The sequence below is a fragment of the Colias eurytheme genome, chromosome 4, assembly GCF_061535395.1.
Source record: "Colias eurytheme isolate Ceu_HAF_F1 chromosome 4, ilColEury1 Martin Lab GWU primary, whole genome shotgun sequence".
NCBI lineage: Eukaryota > Metazoa > Arthropoda > Insecta > Lepidoptera > Pieridae > Colias > Colias eurytheme.
The window spans coordinates 10,396,841-10,420,120 of record NC_142983.1 but is presented as its reverse complement, the minus strand read 5'-3'; the positions used below and the strand labels follow the sequence as shown (position 1 = coordinate 10,420,120).

Below are 23,280 nucleotides of genomic sequence, written 5' to 3'. Positions count from 1 at the left end.
GTACGACTGGTCCACCAACTTAAAGTCGCTCAGCGAGCTATGGAGAGAGCTATGCTCGGTATTTCTCTGAGGGACCAGGTCCGAAACGAAGTTATTCGCCAGAGAACGAAAGTATGGCTAGCTTAGAAATTGTATGGAGTAAAGCTTTATTACTCTTATTTTTAAACTGTATAATGTACAAAGTTACATCAGTTTAGTAGAATTAGAATAAAATGAGTCTGGGTAAATTTGTAAAATAGAATTTGTAAATCGTATTTTATATCACGGCGAAAAAAATTGTGTTTTTAAGTTCTTTAATGTAACTCTTACAAAAATTCTAACAGCTTTTTCTCATTCTGTAAAAAAATGTTTGAAACACATCAAAGCGTAAAACATGAATCGTAATGAAAACTTTTTTAATGCTTTTAAATGTACAACCGCCAAGTGCTGCGAAAGCACAGAGTATAAAAATTAAACAGAGCTCATACGTATTTTTTTGTTACATCTACTAGCACAGAGTGAAAATGTAGAAATTCTAATTTAGGTACATAAATTAAATACACTTAATATTATTTTTTGCCTTATTTAATATTCTATGTCAGCGTAGTAAATATACTAACGTATAAAAATTATACTTACAAATGAAGCAAAGGTTCGCAAAGGTAACATTTTTAAATGCCAAGCTTTTATGTAAAGTCCCAGTTTTTCCTAGTAAATTCATCAATTCTTCACCATTTAACAGTATTTCAAAGAGCATACTTACATCACACCCCGGACACTCCATACAAAATGATCGTTTTGACAGTCACACTGTAGAGACTGCAAATGTGTGTGTTAACGCTTTATGGTTGGCACATTTGTGACTAGCGTAAAAAAAAATTCGCGTTTTTCTGATGAAATACATCCGTAAACAGCACAATATCTAACCATTTTCTACGAAAAACGATAATCACAAATCCAAAATAATACAATTACTTTAAGTCAATTTGATTAATGTTGTCAATCTTCGTTGCGTATCGTCCTTGCAGAAAAATATGGCCCATTTTATGTCTGATCGCGCGGGGGTGAGGTAAGTTTAATTTTGGCGGGAGGCGGAGAGTGTCCGTTCTGTAGCGTTTAGCTACTATTATGTATTCTGTGCTTACATAATAAATAATAAGATATATTTCTATTACACAAAGAAAGGAATTAATCAAACTGGAAGTATTTCAAGCGATAACAGATAAAAAAATCAGTAATTATTGACTTTATCTATTTATTTACTGCTTAGAGCAATTTACTGTCTGTTCTTAAGTACTCTGTCTAAGCAAAAGTTAAAACGTAACATTAAAAAAGTAAGTTTGATAAAATTGAGATATTTAAATGAGTTTTGTTATTCATTTGTAAGTATAAAAAATGGTTGTAGATGCAATTTAATAAAGAGTTAATTTACTTCGCCTAAAAACTATGATATCTATTTATAATTGTAATTTCGGCCTGATTCACCTCAATCAACACAGTAGGTAGGTACTAATTATTTCCTTGCACCTAAATTGTAAATATTAAAAAAAAAATTATATGAATGCACGTTTTACCTTCTCGTTTGTTTAATTGCTCTGTAGTTCTCTAATTGAGTATAAAATTAAGTAAACAAGGTGTGATAACATTTAGTAGTTAATAGTCTTTTGTGATTCCGTATTGTTACATTGAAAATGTTCCGTTTTTTTCGCTGTGCTGTGCGCGTGAATAGAAAAACTACATGCATTGGAAATGGCGGGAATTTCTCGACAGGGTATTTTTTACACGCTTTATATTAGCTTCACCTGTATGTTTGTTTGTTTGTAACCGACTTCTTTGGGCGCGATTTTGACCCACTTTAAACGGCCAGATTTCGTTCAAACTTTGTAGATTTATTGAGAACCGATGACAATACACTAATTTGATAAAATTTTCTATTTTTTAGTTCGGTTTTCTATAAAAAGCGTGTTTTTTTGTTTTTTTTAACTATTATTATTTTAATCTATGACTATGACCAGTGTCAAGAGTGGATATCTATTATTTTAAATTTGTTTTCTAAATTCAAATGTGATGAGTTTGTTAACATTTACGTAAAAATATGAAATTAGCGCGAAATTGAAAATGATTTTGTGATGATGTTTAGCTTGTTGTTTTTTCTTTTTCTACAAGAGAGAAACAGTTAAATAAATAATTAAGAAGAGAATTGCAAAGCTGTGAATATAGAAAAGTTATATAATACTAGCGGTCCGCCCCGGCTTCGCCCGTGGTACATATGAAAAATAGATGTTGGCCGATTCTCAGACTTGCCCGATATGCACAGAAACTTTCATGAGAATCGGTCCACCCGTTTCGGAGGAGTATGCAGACTAACATTGTGACACGAGAATTTTATATATAAGATTAAATATTGTTCATTATTTTGAGCTTGAGTTTAATTAACAAAAAAAAAATAACAATCACTTTACAGCAAGATCGAATGTTGGGTTATAATTTTAGAATTAGTTTATATCAGACGTTTAGGTATTATATCATCTGTGGAATATATTGTTTTCTAGCATGACTATGAAGGTATATTATGTACATTGCTCTGAGTTATGTACTATTATCTGCATAAAACATCATGATCGCTGTGTCAAACTAAATAAAATTAGTATAAAATTATAAACTATAATATTCATAACATTCATATTAAATTGCTTAAAATGCCCTATGTTTTTTATTACAATTTACTTCGATCCATTCTTTAAGAACATTAATAAATGTCTGCCATCAGTAGAAATCATTAAATTAAATTCAAATTAAACTACCATTAGGGTTTATTTATAAAATGTAGAGCGTTATCACTTCAAAAATATTTGAATTCATATACTTAACATAAAGGTTTCCCTTTTTGATTTACCTACTATCTGTATGAAGCCGATTCAAGTCGTGTATTGGGTACTATCAAGGTACCTACTATATAACCATAATTAAAAAAAAAATGAATCAGTCAACCACCAATTTCGTCTCCTAATCATTTAGTAAAATTGGTAAAACTTCATTTGTCTTCTATGGAAGGAAAACTTAATTGATTTTGTAATTTATATGGCTTAAGTCACATGCGGGTTCCAATTTTAGTTTACTTTTCGTTTTTCTAATAAAACGTAGTGCCAGCATATAACCATAAATAAATGAGCTGTGACAAGACATACAAAGTCTTTAAGGTCAAGCCTAGCGATGTGCGGGTAACACAAACACAGATCACAGAATGCGGGTAACGAGTCGTAGGGCGCGGTAATACCACAGGTAATACCATGGATGGGCACCGCAATTTGAAAGTTACATAGATTGTCTGCTCCCACTTTTAGTAATCAGGCTAAGTGGAATATGTAACTTGTTAAAATTCATATAAAATATGAAATTGTATCATAATTAATTTCCTTGAAATAAAAGGCTTCTTCGTTAGAAATTTACTGACTTATCGGTTTGTTTACAATTTTACTATACAATAAATAGATATTTTATGATTTTAAAATATGTTTAAAGGACTTCGTTTTACTTTGATTTTCATCTATAAAACAATGTATAAAACATATTTTTTTTCGCAGAAGCGCAGTTCAAGACAATCAATACACACGAGTAGCTGATTATTATGCGGGGAAATCTGTTTTTATTACTGGAGCGACGGGGTTCCTTGGAAAAGTATGAATTCATTATATTTCTACTATTCGTTCTTAGATTGATAATAACATTTTACAAAACATCCTTTTTTTCTAAATATATTCATCACTCACTTTGAATTTCAAAGATTTTTATTAATTATTGTCGACTTGGATTATTACTGTAAAAATTTGAGACACTCAAAATCTCTACCCATGCGGTGCGAGCAGTAAATTTAAAATTGAACCATTTTAGAGCGACCTCTATAGTGTGTCAATAGTCTGCACAATATTATGTAATTTATTTATTGCTATTGCATAGCTTCTATCGCGAGCCTTGAGCGCGGGGACCGAATCCAGAAATTCCGTAACGAAAAAACCTCACGCTCCCCACTCCGACGGGCACGGAGGTGTGGCTTGAATGCATAGCATGCAATAGCTTAACCGCGGCAGTCCCCGAGTGCCACAAGTCTTTTGACGTGACAACGTCTTATAATTCGATACAGCTGGATGCACGCACGAAAAAACATGACTCATGCGGCGTTACCTCGCTCTGAGGCGTTCCATGTAACGCTTGAAGTGCAAGCGAGAGCGCGGAACGAGCGACAAAGAAGCACAATCGGACGTTGTCACGTTCTACTATCGTCAGTAAACCGACTTTACAGACAACCATTTTTTTTAAATACATTTTGCATTCAATTGCAGTTGTTCATAGAGCGTCTCCTGTATAATTGTAAAGACATTGAAACAATTTACATCTTGATCAGATCCAAGAAAGGGGAAGGCGTTGAGAAAAGACTACAGAATATTTTTGATATACCGGTAAGATTTATATAAAATATGCACCGTTTTGAAATATATATCTATACTTACCCATTTTTATTTCGTGTCTCTGATAATTAGAAAAAATAAATTTAATTATTATACCAATAAATATTTAATTTTATAAATCTTATTTTATAACGAATAGAAAACGATTGTATTTATTTGCGTTGTATTTATTCTCTAAAAATCTTACAAGATAACAAAGATAATAAATGCCCGTAGAGACTAGAGACAAGAGACTTTGCCGCGCTTTTTTGACTTTAGACATTGTCAAAAAAGCGCGGCAAATTGAATTTTTTTGAAGACTTTGAAATAGACTTTTTATGATGATAATATTTAAATGTATTAAATATAGGAGATTATTATAAAGGTGTATATTTCAATTTCGATTCTCAAATCTATTTGTTTACAGATATTTGAAAAATTAAAAGAAGTGAGACCAAATGACCTAAAAAACGTTATTGCGGTTGAAGGAGACATAACTTCGCCTGGATTGGGTATTAAGGATAAAGATGAACAGAAATTGATTGATCAGGTAAAATTATAATTGAAATTAAAATAAATAGCATTAGTAAATACAATTAATTACTTACTACAATAATTAAATAATTATTTCCAAAAGATAAGTACGAAAAATTAATTTACTCGAACTGAAATATTTCTACCTAAATCTGGTTTATAAAATTCCATTCATTCAATTTTGAATTTTTATGCGATTATTTAATATTTTATGTTGCCTATAGCTTATTAGGAAGGCAAATTATATTAGCGTCGTGACACAAAATTCAATAGGCGCCCAAATTTATTCCATCGAAAGGTTTCCTTTAGCATTTTTTTCATTAATAAAAATATGAGACGATCTATTTTAGTATGTTTTACATTTAACATATAAAATAAAAATAAGTACGGTATTGAAATAGTTCGTAATGCATTTATTTGCTTTAGTCATTAGTGCATAGATATTGAGAACTTAATTTTAATTTAAAGACTGAACTGGCGAGCTTTTTTAGATGAACTTTAAATGAACCCTACTTGAAAGTATGTGACATAAAGTAAGTAATACTATATACTATTGTGTTTGTGTTTTTGTGCAGAGTGGACGTGTTTTCGGTTTCTTTCAAAAATCCCAGTATAACCTCACGCAATTTTTGCCTTTAAAGTAAACTGTATCCTGCGATTATAAGTAACAAAGTCAATTGAAGATTCGTACTAATTAATTACGACCTTGACCTAATTACGTTGCGGAGGAAAGCTCCGCCTCACCTCGGGGGACAAGGACGAGCTACGATTTATTCAGCGTTTGATACCTTTGTCCTTTACGCACATTATTCGCACGAAGAAACCGGTTGAACCAACGGTCACGATGAGTCACAATAGATGTAACAGCTGTCGATCACCGATAAGCGATGAATGTTTTATGGAATGCTCGAAACAATATTGCAAGAAAACATTTGATTTAAAATGTTTGAATATTGAGCGGGATTTATTCAATGCATTCACGGTAGATTATAGGAAGAAATGGGTATGTTCGGAATGTGTTGATTGTTCGAATTTGAGTACTTTCAACTCGCCCACTTTTGTTAATACTCAGCGCGGGAATCGATTGATAAGTTCCTCTCCGAGTAGTACGGATGCTATGTTGCTAGAGCACTTACTTCAACTGCGTAGCGAAATCGTTTCTCGTTTAGAAAGTCAAGACACTGCGATAAAGTATCTTCAAAATCAATTTAATGAAACGAAGTCTAGCTTAATATCTATACTGGACATCGTGCGCGCTTTAGAAACGAAAGTTAGCAATAATTTAGTTGAAAGAACCTCTATTACCGCATCAACTGGGGTATGCAAATCGCCTTCTGATAATAACAAGAAGATTATATTAAGCAACAGTACAGATAGACAAGAAGTTAACTTCACAGGGGCTACAAATAGTCGCACGGAACATTATTTGAACACAGTTACAGAGGTAACCCAGGGTTCAATATGCGAGCTTAAAAGCCCAAGAAATGAGGAGCTTAGCGAGAAAGATGACTGGAAGACTGTACAAAAAAAACCTAAAAATAAGTCTAATCAAAAGCAACTGAATAACGTACGTATGGGAAGAAATGCGGAATGTTTGACATTAAAAGGTATGGAGCGTAAGAAATACCTGCATGTGTGGCGATTGCAACCTGAAACAACAGTAGAAGCCGTAACTACTTACGTTGAAAGTATATGCGGTTCCGATGCTGGTATTAAAACTGAAAAAATTATTCATAAAACTCAACGAGACTACGCATCGTTCATAATTGGTCTACCAGAGTCACTGTTTAATAAATTAAACCAGCCGGAAATTTGGCCCATGAATGCGCAATTTAGTGAGTGGACTTGGTTTCGAAAATCAACAAAAAAAAGTGCCACTAAATAGAACTATTAATTTATATTATCAAAACGCAAGGGGTCTTCGAACAAAGGTAACGGAGTTTAGAAATAACCTAGGTTTGATGAGTGCCGATTTGTTCGCGATCACCGAATCTGGCTGCAGTGATTCCATATGTAGCGGCTTTATATATTTTGGATAGCGGAAATGAAACAACGGATTGACAACCTCTTTATATTGGAGCCAATTTACGACTGAAGTACAATTGGTAGAATGCATAATATTAATGTTACATGATGCCTGACCTAATAAGTAACTGTAATGCGCTGACGGCACATAGCTTTCCCCTAAATTTGGAAAAAAATTATACATTGAAAAAAAATTTTTTTTAACAGTAAACATTACTTGTACAATATAATAATCATCACAAACATAAAAAATAATCTTTAGCATGAACTTTAAATTTCTAATTTCAAAATTGTCTAATATAATCGAAAAAGGTATATAATAAAATGTATATAAAAGTGTATATAGCAAAAAACAACATTATACAGTTAAAAATGTAAATAAAACAATAGAAATAAATGTAAAAATAAAATTGAAAAGTTAATATAAACATAATGCATTGATATAAAAAATAAAATAAACATGTAAGTACTTCTAATTACAATTTAAATCTTACGACAGGTTTAACAATGCGACCTGATCGTGTTACAGTCGGCAAGTTGTTTACATTAGGCGCTTGCGCTACCGTATTCGGACTATTGTCATCAATGTTTATTATAAAGGCTGGTTTAAGACGATCAATACTAATTATGTTCTCTTTGTCTGCTTGTGATATTTTGAAATATTTATCATTTCTTTCCAAAACTTTGAAAGGTCCTCGATATGGAGGTGTCAGCGATTTTACCATTTTGTCACAACGTACAAATACATGTGTGCATTTTTGCAATTCTGGATGAACAAATATATTGCGTTTACTGGACTCTCTTTTAGGAACTGACGATATGTTGTGTATTTTTTTACGCAGTTGGCTAAGGAATGTTTCATTCTCGGAAATATTAGGCCTTTGCAGCTGGAAAAAATCTCCGGGTAATCTTATTGCTTCACCATAAACCATTTCGGCGGCACTTGTCTGTGTGTCGTCTCGTAGACTCGCCCTTAGTCCAAACAAAACAGATGGTAATTGTCCAACCCAGTCGACTGCATTGCCTCTACACATAAGAGCTGTTTTCAATACTCTGTGCCATCTTTCTATAGCACCGTTCGCTTGCGGGTGATATGCACAAGTCCTTATCTTTTTAATACCCATTCGCTTTGCTAAATTTGTAAACAAACTTGACTCGAATTGTCGTCCTTGATCGGTAGTTATCCGTATAGGACTTCCAAACCGACAAATCCATCCTGAATAGACAATTTCAGCTACAGTCTCTGCTGTAATATCTTTTATGGGAAAAGCTTCTGGCCAAGAGGTACTTCTGTCGATCATGGTTAGAATGTATCGATAACCATTGCAATATTGTAAAGGACCAACGATGTCGATATGCAAATGCTCGAATCGGTCGCTTTTCGTAAAAGTTCCAGTAGGCGAAATAGTATGCCTATGTACTTTGGAACGTTGACACTCTATACATGCACGTGTCCAATTGGTAACATCTTTGTTTATAGATGTCCATATAAATCTGTCTCGCAAGAGTCTTCGTGTCGTACGTATGCTAGGATGACTAATTCCATGTATGGCGTTGTAAGCCGATATACGAAATTCTTCGGGCAAATATGGTCTTGCGTTCTGCATAGTTACATCACAATACACTGGCATGTTACTAGGCGGTAAAATTATCTTTTTAAAGTTTAGATTTTTCGATTGTAGTAATAACTTGAGTTCCTCATCATTTTCTTGAGCTTTTGATAACTTTTCGTAATCGATGGGCGATGGCATATCTATTGTAGCTATCCTTGATAATGCATCGGCCACTACATTTTCTGATCCGCTTATATGTTCGATTGATGTACAAAATTGCAGTATGAAATCGAGATGACGTAATCTTCGCGGCGTATCATTTTTGCTGATTGTATTATTTTTGAATGTATGTATTAAAGGTTTGTGATCAGTATACACGGTTAATGGCCTGCCTTCGACCATATATCTAAAATGTTTTATAGCCATGTATATAGCTAGCAACTCTCGATCGAATGTACTATAGCGTTGTTGCGCTTCGCTTAATTTTTGTGAAAAAAATCCGAGAGGCTTCCATGAGTTTCCTTCTCTCTGTTGAAGTACTGCACCGGCACATGTGCTAGAACAATCGGTCATGATAGCAATAGTAGCATCTGCGGCGGGAAATGACAATGTAACGGCACTTTGAAGGTTTTCCTTACATTGCTCGAAGGCTGTTGATGCTTCATCAGTCCATTGTATCGGAGTTTTATCTTTCTTGCCGGAGTTATGTATGTACTGATTTAGTTTTGATTGTACTTCTGCAGCGTGAGGTAAATGACGTCTATAGAAATTTAGCATTCCTAGAAATCGTCGTAATTCTTCGACTGTTTGTGGTTTTGGGTACTCTTTTATGACCTTGACCTTATCTTCTAATGGTTTTAATCCTTGTTGTGAAATATTATATCCCAAAAAACTTAATTCCGTTTTGCCGAATTCACATTTTGATAAATTGATAGTGATTCCAAACTCATTCAAACGTTCGAAAACCATTCGTAAGTGTTTCGTATGGCTCTGGTGTCCTGATGACGCAATGATGACGTCATCGATGTAGGAAAATAAAAATGGAACGTTTTCCTCGCTTTTCTCGCCATTTTCGGAATCAGTTGGAAAATGAAGGTCACGGAACACAACGTTGTTTAAAAATCGTTGGAATGTCTGCGCTGCATTCTTAAGTCCAAAAGTCATTCTTTTAAATTCATATAAGCCGAAGGGTGTAGTTATGGCTGTTTTCTCAATATCTGATTCGGCGACACCAATATTATGATAGGCACGTTGCAAATCTAACCTTGAAAATATAGTTTTTCCTGCCAATAGGTATGTACAGTCTTGTATACGCGGTATGGGATATCTGTCCGGTTTAGTTATCGCATTTAAGCGTCGATAATCTCCACAGGGTCTAATATCTCCGTTCTTTTTCATTACCACATGTAAAGGACTGGCCCAGCAACTTTTTGATGGTTGACAAATCCCCATCTCTTGCATTCGCTGAAATTCTGCGCGAACTTTATTGTATTTGTCAGGCGGTAGAGGTCGCGGTCGCGAAAATACGGGTGGGCCGCTTGTTTCGATGTGATGGACTATAGAATGTCGTGGAGTCTCTATGAAACGCATTGGCTTAGTAATGTTCGGAAATTGCGATAACAGATCACTATATTTATGATTAAAGTCGATTGTGTTCACTGGTATATGTTTACTCAAAGTTACTGAACCGATTACACATAAGTTTGTCACTGTATCAATTAATTTTTGACGATGAATGTCCACTAAAAGTTTGTAATGTCCCAAAAAATCAGCACCTAATATTGCTTGTTTCACTTCGGCTATAATAAAAGTCCACCGGTAAGGTCTACGTAATTTTAAATCTAATGTAAGTGTCTTTACACCATAAGTCTTTATAACGCTTCCGTTAGCAGCGTATAACTCGTAATTATCGCACTTCGGTCGCTTATGCACAGTTTTAGTCACAGGGATCACTGATATATTCGCTCCCGTATCAATTAAAAAATTTAGTCCCGATGTTCTATCGGTAATGTTAAGGCGGTGCGATGGCTTAATAGTGCAAATCTCCGCCTGCGATTGCACTCCTTCTAGTTTTCCTGCTGTTTAGGTTTTTTATTCCAAGCACACGGCTCTATACATTTGTTAGCTCTATGATAAAATCGCGTGTGGTAATAACAAAGACTGTCGGCGCTCCGCGGCTCACGCCGTATCATGTTACGTCCACGGGATCTCGAACTAGACCGATTACGATAATTATAATTTCGTTTTTTATGTTGCAATCTATAAATGTTCTGTAATTCCATCACTTGTAGAGTCAATTGAGCTATTTGGTCTTGCAGCACGGAAACGGTATCAGCTGACGTCGACGGTTTGCTACTAACCTCCGATATTTGATTAGGTCTTATATTTTCCATAATTTTGTCTGCAATCGTAGCTAAATTTTCCAAATCTTTTACGTCGGTGACGGCGAGAACGGAGCGTACTGCAGCTGGAAGATGACCTTGCCACATGATACTCAGCGTTTCATCGGGAATTTTTCCGCGGGCCAAATCTCGCATGCGCCTCAAGAGTTGAGAGGGTTTTTCGTCGCCAAGGTCGATTTCGCTCAAAAGTTTTTGGAGTTGCCGGTTTTCTGATTCTTCATACACTGCTAATAATCTTGCTTTTAAGGTGTCATATTTCTTCGTTTGGGGCTGCTGAAGCAATATGTCGCTTACTTGTTGAATGACGTCTTTTCCCAATTTCGTGACGACTAAGTTAAATTTCGCCTCGTCGCTTAGTTTTTGAGGTGTTAAGATGGCTTCACACTGCACGAACCATAAGCGAGCTTGATCGCACCAAAATTCCGGTATTCTAGATGATACTGTTACTGTTGCTAACTCGGACGCTGGGCTTGCTGACGGAGCTCTATTTTCAGTTGTCATTTTTATATTCTTATGGCTTCGTGTAAAGTCCGAGGTCAGGAAATACGTTGTCAGGTTGTCGCGTTGTCAGGCGTTGTGGTTAGTCGGGTGTTGTTGTTTGTCGGGGTCACCAGATTGTAGCGGCTTTATATATTTTGGATAGCGGAAATGAAACAACGGATTGACAACCTCTTTATATTGGAGCCAATTTACGACTGAAGTACAATTGGTAGAATGCATAATATTAATGTTACATGATGCCTGACCTAATAAGTAACTGTAATGCGCTGACGGCACACCATACATGACTGTGAACTGGTCCCGGCGGGATACCACATAGTGCGCTGCGACAGGGTTGATGGGCGCAAGCAGGGCGGCGCGCTCCTTGTGGCTGCGCCGCGGTACGAGCTGCGACAAGTATGTATACCTTTCGTGTCTATAGACTCTTGTAAGTTCGAAGTGGCCTGTGCAAACGTTTTTATAAATAATAATTATTTGTGTTTGTGTTGTGTTGTATACATCCCGCCTAATAGTCCGGAACGGGACTATCTACTTTTATTTCAAATACTGGAAGAATTATGTACTAAATATAAGAAAGTAATAATTGTTGGCGATTTTAATATGTTCTCGTGTCCTCTAAATGTTAAAAATTATTTTGAATATTTCATGCACTTTTGCGAATTCACCCAATGGAATAACGTTCCGAACAGTTTAGGCCGTCAGTTAGACTTGGTGCTGTGCGCGGGTTTTGATGAAGGGCCGGAGCCGCCGGTGTGCGTGTCGGCGGCGGATGAGACGCTCGTGCCGGTGGACGCGTATCACCCACCGCTCGCGGTGTGCGTGAGCCTTGCCCCCGTCGCCCCCGTCGCGCCCGCCGTCCGACACTCGCCGGTTCACACTAGAGATCATGACTTGCGGCCGAAGTGGAACTTTTACAAAGCAGACTATAATTCGTTATACACTAGGATTATGTCTGTCGATTGGAGCGCCCTGTATAAGATGCATGATATTGATAATATTTTAAATTATTTTTATCTGATACTAAACAATATATTAGAGGAGTGTGTTCCTAAAACAACAGTAAAAAAGGCCAACTCCAAATATCATTATCCAGATTGGTACACTGTTGACTTAATAAACAATATTAAAACTAAGTATTTTCTACACAAAAAATATAAAACAACAAAGTTAGAATGTGATTACAGAGAATTTTCAGCGTATCGAAAAATAGTAAAAAATAACATTGATGATGCTTATAAAGCACATATAAATAAAATTCAAAATCAATTTACTAAGGACCCAAATCAATTTTGGCAGTATATAAAATCGAGACGTGGTTCGTCAAATAAGGCCAATGTTATAATGAAAGAAGGGATACCTCTAACGGATGCTGAGTGTGCTGATGAATTCGCAGCCTTTTTTAAAACTGTTTATAACAAAGAACGGCCACTTCTCGATACGCAGGTAGCTAGTCAGTGCGGAGCCAGCAGCGCGCGCGTAAGTCTCAACGCTCTCACCGTTGCCGATGTAAGGAAGGCGCTAACACGGTTGAAACCGAAGCGTTCAGCTGGCCCGGATGGGATACCCGCTTTTATTTTTAAAGATTGTTCTCGAGTGCTGGCCGAACCGTTATTGCATATTTTCAATGCCTGTTTGAATGCAAATATATTCCCAAGGCAATGGAAAATTACGCGGGTGGTACCGGTGCCCAAGGGTAAAGTGAGTGCATGCGTTCAAGATTACAGGCCTGTTGCAGTACTTTCAACACCTGCAAAGGTTTTTGAAGCCGCTATACAGCACAGGATGTACGAACAGGTATCAGGGCAGCTCTGTGATGCACAGCATGGGTTTCGGCCTGCGCGTAGTACTTCCACTAACTTGCTCAATCTTATGGCTAACTTAGTACCGGCGGTGGATGCAGGAGTACAGGTAGACGTAGTATACCTGGACTTCCAAAAAGCATTTGACACCGTCGACAATGATGTCTTATTGAGGAAGTTGGCGGAAGTAGGATGCACACCGAAATTCTTGCAATTCTGGGCATCTTATATGCAAGACCGGCAGCAATATGTTTCGTTCAAAAGGTGTGAGTCCGACCCCTACCTAACGACATCTGGCGTAAGTCAAGGCAGTAATCTCGGTCCTCTGGAGTTCGTTTTAATGATTAACGACTTACCGGATGTCCTGGAGTACAGTCAGTGCCTATTATTTGCCGATGACTTGAAAGTTTTTCTACGAATAAATGAGGAGGCGGACTGCGAGCGTCTACAAAGTGACTTACGAAATATATTCGAATGGAGTCTGCGAAATAAGCTATATTTCAATATAGCAAAATGCTCTGTAGTTAGTTTCACTCGTGCAAATAAAAATATAAAACACACCTACTCGCTTGGATCCGTTCCTATTCAACGGGTGAATAAGGTGCGCGACTTAGGGGTTTACTTCACGCCGGACCTGATGTTTCGTGAGCACATCACAAACATATGTAAAAAGGCTTACAAAAACCTTGGATTCCTTCTGCGCCAAACAAAAGATTTTACAAATATTGCAACGATAAAAGTGCTCTTCAATGCGTTAATACGCAGTCACATGGAGCACAATTCAGTTGTCTGGTCCTCACACGAAGATAAATACAATGTAATGTTAGAGCGGGTCCAGAACAAATACATTAGATATCTTTATTTTAAGCTGTATGGGGTGTACCCCTTTTACCCGTTAATGTATCCTACACTATTCATTTTGGGTATGGTAGGATACAATGAACTGAGGGTACGACGGGAGTTCTCCATAGCGCTATATTTAATAAAGTTATTGAGGGGATATGCGCATAACCCTGGAGTACTCCAATCCCTCTCTCTATGTGTGCCGGACAAGTACATTGAGAAGCGCCACAGACCCCCGCTATTCTGCGTGCCCCAAGCACGAACCAAGCTGCTCGCGAAGTCTTCTCTTGTTCGAGCGCTCCGGGTTCTTAATGACCTCCATGGGAGAGTGGATATATTTACATGCAAGTTGGGTGAATTAACAAAGGTTCTTCTTTATGTCATTTGTTATTAATTATATTGTTATTATTGGATTGTGTTAATTGTATGTTCTTTTAGTAGGTTGTAAGTTATTAGTTTAAGTTGTTAGTATAAGTATTAGTAGTATTAGTTTAATATATATGTATAACATCTATAGTTTTAAGTCAGTACCGCATTAGGAAATCCTGTAATGGTATTTGATATGTGTGAATAAATAAATAAATAAATAAATATATTTCCGCTACGCTACGCTATAAATATACTTATAATTAACTAGTAATGTTTATTATTTTAGGTTTCCGTAGTTTTTCATTCAGCGGCTACAGTTCGCTTTGCGGATCCTTTCAAAACTGTTATGACTGTTAATTTTGAAGGGACCAGGAAAGTCATGGATCTAGCTAAGAATATGAAAAAGTTGGATGTAAGTAATATTTATTTTTTAATTTAAATAAAATATAAAAAAAATATACGCATAAAATATACAAGTAGCAACCTTCTTAAAAAAACTTGTAGTGAAAGTGTAGTATTCATTGATTTTCACTTGAGAACCGTCAACCATATTTTTCTTTACCTCGAGAATATAATATAAATCACCGTCATTTAAAAATTAATATTCACACATTTTTTTAATAACCTTTTTTCATGAATATATAGTATATTAACGATTTTTTTGCACCTTACAAATTATATCTATTAAATATTTTCTCAAAAACAGAGTAAGGTTAGTTACAAAGACGTGTTAATTGGTTATCTAGAAATAAGATCTAAATCACCTTAATTATAAAGTATTACACAGAAAAGTGTAATCAGCAAAAAGGAAAGAAATGTTTATCAAATTGCAATCTTTCCTCGACGCTACAACAACGTCATCAAAATTATTTTACGCATGATTTGTTTAGATTTTTTAAATTTTATAGCATGAATTTTCTATACTTAGTAAGTATATTTTAATTATATAGCATTAATTTTATAAAACATATTTTTTGCATTATTATTTTTAATAAATTGTTTAACATTTAAAGAACTACGAAACATAGTTTTAATATTCCTAAACTAAAATCTTTCGTTGTTATGCAGCTGTCAGTTAACGCAATCGAGATAAAATTTCATATCAAACCCCTGGGGGAGCATTTTAAAGTAAAAAATTATTTAGAATAATATCTCAAGATACATATATTATGTATATTATATAAAAATAATAATAATAATTAGACGGTGCGAAGTGCGTCGGAACATTAGGCTTACGTTTTTTTATCTACTTATTTCTAAGTTTCCATAATTATTATGTTATTGAAATAATTCAATAAGTTTTATAAATAACATCTGTTTTTAAAATGATATTATATGAGTGTGTCTTATACTTACTCTAAGATGAAAGATGTGTATGTTCCTGCGAAAACTCAAAACTGCTTTAAAATTTTGATATTTCTTTTACCTACTTTTAGTTATGTTTTTGAAGTGAAACTTCTTTAGGCGCATTGAGAGTAAAATTTCAAGATTTCGTCATGGTAATGCCGTCACGTCATGAAGTAAGGCGACGATGGTATATTTTAATCTATTTTTTTAATCAGCGACATTGTCGGTTTTATGTGAACGGCATCATTTAGTTACTATAGAGGTTTTTTTCAGACATTTGCATATATTTCTACTGCATTTTCAAATGCGCCAAGAGTTGTCATCGATGAGAAAATTTACCCGCCAATTAAAAATTTGGATGAAGTATCACATTTCATACAAAAATATGGTACTGATAAGGAGAAGATCAAGGAATTTATAGGTATGTATGTAATTAAAAATAATTATTAATTAAGTACCATAAAGAAGATCATTAACTATAATTTAGGTACCTATGTCAACTTTTGACTACCTATGTTGTTATGTTAAAAATAATACGACTCAGAAAAGAGTTAAATCATTTTTAAATAAAAAAAATACGTTATAAATATTATGAAACAAAATAAACGATCTACAATACATTTTTCCATAAAAAGTTGAAAATAAAAATGCATTCCTCAAAGTAGTGGAAAATATTAATAACGCTTAATCGATGGGTATTTTTAAGCTCTGATAAAATGATCTATTATGAAATCCGTCCTAAAAATACATGATAACGGATTAAAGAACAACAAAATAATTATCTTCATTATTGAATTATTATAATAATCATGACGTATGGCGTAGAGTATTAATTCAAATTATAGGCTTACTATTCGTCTAAAAACTGAAGCATATTTAAAAAAAAAGACGGGTTGCACTCCGGGAGTGCCGGCAGAAGTGAAAACTTGATTATTAACGTTGAGCATGTTTGATATTTTGGAATGGTATCCGTCTTACGCTTTTTCGATCAGGTCACGTGTCCTGAGTCCTGACGCGAGTTTAAGATTTTATACACATTACAGAAAAAGTACCTAAGTATTATTAAAAAAGTATTTCGCATGTTATCGTAAGTACCTACATACTAGATTCGCACATACGGACCTTCAAGACAAAACTTGTAACTATAATAACAACTTAAAGCCTTAAAATATCATAAGTCATAAAAATAGTGTCTTTTCTCAATATGTATCATTTAATTACAAACAGTGCAGCAACAATTACAACAGTAGCTTAAAAATAATGCTCGTTATTTATTGTTCTTTATATTTTTATGTAAAGGAACAAATTCAATTACAATAATTATAATTATATTAGTTGAGCAATAATAAAATATTTTAAAATATAGGTAAGCTAAAAACATGTTTTCGTGTACCAAAACAACGTTATCCTATAGCCCATCGAATCTCAGTTCATTAATAATTTCTTATCAATTTCCGTTCATTATTCGCTATCTCAGATAAAGTTCAAACACATTAATTATCAGGCACCTGTGTGTAGCCAATGAAAAACAAATCCGGATTTTTAATAATTAAAAAAATAACCAGGAAAATGGCACTAAAATTTAACAGGAGCTTTTAGTTTTATGGCTGTGTGCATATTATGGCGTATTGTTTACGATGATTGTAAGTAAATGATTTTTACGATATAAATTGAACCAAATAAACAAATGTGAAACTTAATATACGTGTCGCAACGTACGTTATGATAGTATAAGATCTCACCGCAGGATTAGTGCGTTCATAGTTTTTTTGCTAATACCAAAATTTTATGTATATTTATAATTAGGAAATAATTATATAATATCGCCTGGGTTGCCAGTCAAAATTTGGCCGCAAGTATTTGGGTTTTAACCCTACGTGTCCACTTTAACATATCTAATGAAAAACAGCTTCCAAATCTGAAATTCAGGAGCACTTAATATTTCAGTGTCACAGATTTTAAAATACATTTATTAAAAAAAACTGATACTTATTTATATCAGTGTAAGTTACGAAATTTTGCATTCACTCTTATGTCGGGAGTTAAAACCTATTACAAAATAAATAATTTAATTTCAGGTAATCATTCAAATACGTACGCTCTCTCGAAAGTACTTAGCGAACATCTAGTGAATGAGTATCGAGGGAAGATGCCTTCCATCATCATAAGACCTTCCGTTGGTAAGTTTCCAGAGAAATAATCACATGTTCTTAGAATTAAAATATGTATGTGGGTAATATAATTGATGTTATTACCACAGATAATAAATATATTATTTACAAGCCATTCCATTCGTAATCCAGTGATGCCAATTTCAGGAATAAATAAAACCATCTTGCATTTATTACTTGTTATATCTGCTACCACTTTCAATGTTTTTCCTTGGCCATCAGGTTGTGATCTACTGTGTATTGTTCATATATTATTTACCTTTGTTATTTTTATTTCTTGGTGCACAATAAAGTATTTTTGTTTCTTTGTTGTACTTCAATTGTCCTTATGCAGGCGCTAGACATGTGATCAAATACGCAAATACCTACAAAGTCGCGAAGTGTGGCACTGACATTTGCCTATTTGTTCAAAGTTTGAACACATATTTGAAGTTTGCCGAGTCGAGTCGGTTTTTCTGCGAACATCAAAGTAATCAAACTTCAAAGTTGCTTCAAAGTTTGTGCGCCCTGCCACACTTGTTGCAATGCTTAGTAACGCGCGCGCCGCTGACCGGAGCAGTTGTGTGTGTATATTTTGAGTGTCATAATGGAGTGGAGTAATGATGTAGTTATCGAATTTCTTCAGCTACTTGAAGCGGAACCACAGTATTACCATCCTACAGTATGGCGACGAATGTACTTGTGCAGAGAAACGGAGGGGAACTGGCGGGGGGTCGGGCGACGCGGGCCGCTTAATGCAATCACGCTGAGTTTGCATTAACTATCGCGAAAGGACGACGCAGTCGTATTTTTTGTGTAATAATTTTATTATAGGATAGGTACTTACATATTCTATTATGACGCGCAAAAACTGTTCCGTTTACGGATGTAAATCTACATTGAAATCCCAGAAGGAAACAATATTTCAGAAAGATTGTATTAATTGTATCTGTTGAATTAAAATCAAAGCTATGTATATGTTGTCCTCATTATTTTCTAATCAGATTGTACATCCCAATGCGAATGCATTATTTAGTTAAATGGTATAATATACAATTAAGAACATCCAAAAATAAAGTGTCCACGTAAATAATATTTAGCAGTGCAATATCTGTAATTATATATTTATGAACAAATAATTACATCAGATTTAATAATCGCAATTATTTTGAATGTACATATGAATAAATGATTTCATCATAATATTAATAATCAAAATTGTTTTATTTCCCATTTGTTGCAACCCTAGCGTATTTTCGTGTGGCAGCGTAAGTACCTACGCTGGCGGCGGCATCGCGCGACATCAAAGGCGATTCCTTACTGTAGGAAATAATATTGTAATACTGTGGCGGAACCCTCCACATGGGATCCAAAAAACAAAGACCACAAAAACCGTAACGTTGTAAACGACGCATGGGTCCGAATAAAAAATAATTTATCTATTATAATATATATAATAATTACATTTTGATGTAAAGAATGAAACCAAAAATTGAACGCACTCAAATAAAACAGATTGACGGCGTCCACAAAATCGTCTTCCGATCTATCAGCCATCTTTGCAATAACTGTGCCGTAAAACATTTGAAAACAAGTCTAGCAGGCATATTTGTAATCGTGTTTGCGTCAAAGTTTTCACTTCAAAGTTTGGTCAAATGTTTGCTCAAACTTTGAAGCCAATGTGTAGCGCCAGCCTTACAATTAGAGCAGAGTAACAGCTAATAATAATTAACTTAAAGGACTGACACTGTTCTAGTCCAAATAAATTTAGCAGGTAGTATAAATTTAAGTAGGTATAGACGTTGAATAATTTTTGAAAATAATACGATTTATTGCATTAAAAATTCAAATTTTTCTACCAAATCTGTCTGAATTAATATAGATATAGATAAGAAGAACATACATTCTTTTAAAATTTATATCTTTTAAATATTGAATTAATTAACTTTGTTCTTACAAAAATATGTTATAACTACTAATTCTTAAAACATCATGTATCAATATATTATGTTTCGAATAATTATTATAGTGGGACCCATACTACATGAGCCTTTAAAGGGCTGGACTGACAACTGGGTGGCGTCTACTGCTACTTTCAGTAATGTGGCCAGGGGACTGATTTCAATGCAATACGGCAGTCGGGATACAGTATGTGATATCATTCCCGTGGACTATGTCACTAACTTCGCTTTAGTCGCGGCTGCTAGAGGCAATAAGTAGGTATTCTATTGTGTTGTAATTAATTTTACGTTGTAATTTTCAATTTTTTAGGTGAAAATTAAGGAATATTTTGACTTTATCATTAATAAAAATTATAAATGTATAGAAAAACTAGGTTATCATGTTGACGTTCAATTGTATGATAATTAGGTTTTTATGAGTCCGTAAATATTTTGACTTTTTGTGGTAGGAAAATGATGATAAATAATGACATAATGTTTGCAGGACTGACGATGTCTTAGTCTACAATATTTGCAGCAGTTCACAGAATCCCATCACATGGCGTCGTGCATCTGATTTGTTTCTGGAAGAAAGTAGAAAACATGGATTTTGTAAGTATACGAAATAATATAAGACAGGCACATAAAACTATCTAATTAAATTTAATATAATGTGGTAAAATGCTTTGCGAACTTTGCGAAGTTTTGTCACGTATCTTACACTTATATAACAATCGAGCTACGATAAAATATCTTTGTTTCAGGTAAAAGAAAAGCGCATAATATTTCATTCAGTATGTCACCAGTTATGGTTAAAATTGTGACTTTATTTAGGAACACAATCCCCTGCCTGGTTGCTGACGTGGGACTGATTGCCAGGGGAAAGAAGCCATGGTATGTATTAAGTATATGGGGGTATCTGAATATAGTACATCAAATAAGTAGTGCTGGTTTTAACACATGCTCATAATATCCCTGATAGGTTATTTAACGTTTAGACGCATATCTATACTAACTAATATTATAAAGCTGAAGAGTTTGTTTGTTTGAACGCGCTAATCTCAGGAACTACCGGTCCGATTTGAAAATTCTTTCGGTGTTAGATAGCTAGCTCATCTATCGAGGAAGGCTATAGGCTATAGATCATCACGCTACGACCAACAGGAGTGGAGCCACGGGGGTGAAACCGCGCGGAGCAGCTAGTTTCATATAAAATGTATAACTTTTAACTGAAAGATAAGAAAAACACATCATATATATCCAGGAGTTGTGTATGCTACTAAATATCTTGAGAATCGCTTTTATGAATTAAAGGGAGCTTAATATTAAGAACTTTTATGTTATTACTGGAGTTATGAGTTTTATTTAATTAATTTATCATAATCCAGGCGAAATTCGAGCAATAAAATAAATAAAATGCACACATCAAAATGAAATTTTTCAATGATTTCTGCTGCATATAAACCGCAATTACGAATGTTCGTGGCAATCGAGTACACCGCAACATTTACATTTCGGTTATACCGTATACGAGTAAATTCAAAGTCATTATTAATGTGGAATTAGTTTTAGTGAATATAGAAGATATTAAGGGATAATAAATACTTAATAGAAATATAATTTGATAGGACCAAAATTTAATCTAAATATCGAAAAATGTTCTTTGAGGTCAATATTTTAAGTTTTTGTTATTATTATTAGGATCTATTAATGCAAATATTTTAAATTTTTGTTATTATTATTAGGATGAATGCAGTATTACTTCCAGTGTGGGAAAGTGATGGTGCTATAATTATAATCTGTCTCTTTTCCTTAGGCGCGTTGAGAGTAAAATTTCAAGGTCGCGTCATGGCACTACCGTCACGTCATGGAGTTAGGCGACTATTTTGGTATCTTTGAATCTTGCCAAAGAAGTTTCACTTCTGACACGGTCTTTTTTTTCTCATCTATACCATATTTTTCTTTCAGGAATACGAAAGAACACCTCCGTGCTATATGGCTTCGTAATTTACTAATTCCGTTTTCGGTAGCATCTTGGTTTATAAAATGTAATAAAGCGTTATCTGTAATATCATCTCTTGATGATTACGATCAAAAGACTTTTCCATGTGATCCTAATTCTATTAAATGGCAGGAATATTTGCCTATTTATTGTAGGGGCGTGAAAGAGTACCTTTTGAAAGATAAATGTAAATAATTAAGTTTTTAATTAGTTTTAGGTTAGTTTCAACTTTCAAGCATCTGTAGGTGGCTTCGGGTTCGCCCGGGTAGGTTCTTTATGACAGTTTAAAATTCTTTAACAGTAATTATGTTAATCGAAGATAATTGTGTAACTTTGATTTATATTAAAGATTTATAAGAGAAAACTGTTGATTTTACTATTCCTCGTAGTTTTTACCTTCCGTTTGCTCTAATAAAAAAAATAGAATAAATCGATTTAGCTGATCCGTTCTCGACTTTTGTGGTAAGCAACAAAGTCGATTCACTTTTACTTTCACGGATTTAACCAAACCTAATATTTTTTAGCACCTATAATTTAAACGTTTGTGCTAAAATATATTTAATTTATATTAAAATATGTTACCATATTGATAAAGGTGAATAACTGAGACAAAGTCGATATTATTTTTTTATGGACCTATGCTAAGAATTTACTTAATATTACATTTCGCTTCTACTAAATACTAATATTAATATTTAAGTACTTAAATTATATTTATATGTTGTTCATGTATAAATGTTTAATGTGTTATGAGATGTATGTTATTTTATGATTTTAAAATAAACATTTTGAGCAAGAATAATCTTTTATTTAAATAATACAATTTTATAGCAACAATACGATACGATTGTCTTCAACAATATTTTATGAGGATCATCCATTATACAAAATATGATTTAATATTTCCTCTTAAACGTCGTATAATGAAAATAACGTTTCTTACCGTTCGAAGCTGCGAATTCGTGTGCGCGCAGATCCGTCCCTTCACGTCCGTCTCGCTGATATCTAAAATTGTTTTCTGCGCATCGGATCGTACGATGTTCAGCCACCATTAAGGTGATTGCTACGATCTGTTCCCAGCCAATATCCCGCTAGATGGCGCTGAATTCTACATTTCTAGTTTATTTGAGTTTTTGCGTAATTGGAATAGTCATCAAACCTAGGAATAGTCATGGCGGTTACTGAATATTATATTTTATTGAAATATGTTATATCATTGCCTTAAAATCCACCCAATTCGGTAAAATTATGCGTTTTAACATCTGTCATTGCATACAGGGTCGTTTACACACACAGACGTATACAAAAATGATAAAGATTTAACTCTAGATGGCGTGAATGTAAAGCGCGTCACACACGGTGAAGATACTACCTATAATATTTTATCTAAT

At 34.3% G+C, this 23,280-nt stretch overlaps 1 protein-coding gene across 1 annotated transcript; it reads left to right on the top strand.

The window, feature by feature from the left end:
• The first annotated feature begins 1,670 nt into the window (after positions 1-1,670).
• LOC149909182 (putative fatty acyl-CoA reductase CG5065) lies at positions 1,671-22,084 on the top strand. The gene is made up of 11 exons (XM_090101414.1): positions 1,671-1,750; positions 3,564-3,657; positions 4,320-4,436; positions 4,852-4,974; positions 14,737-14,862; positions 16,071-16,218; positions 17,876-17,977; positions 19,977-20,163; positions 20,393-20,499; positions 20,652-20,781; positions 21,856-22,084. Exons 1-11 carry the CDS (start codon positions 1,671-1,673, stop codon positions 22,082-22,084), a joined length of 1,443 nt encoding a protein of 480 aa, XP_089957540.1.
• Positions 22,085-23,280: the final 1,196 nt, after the last annotated feature.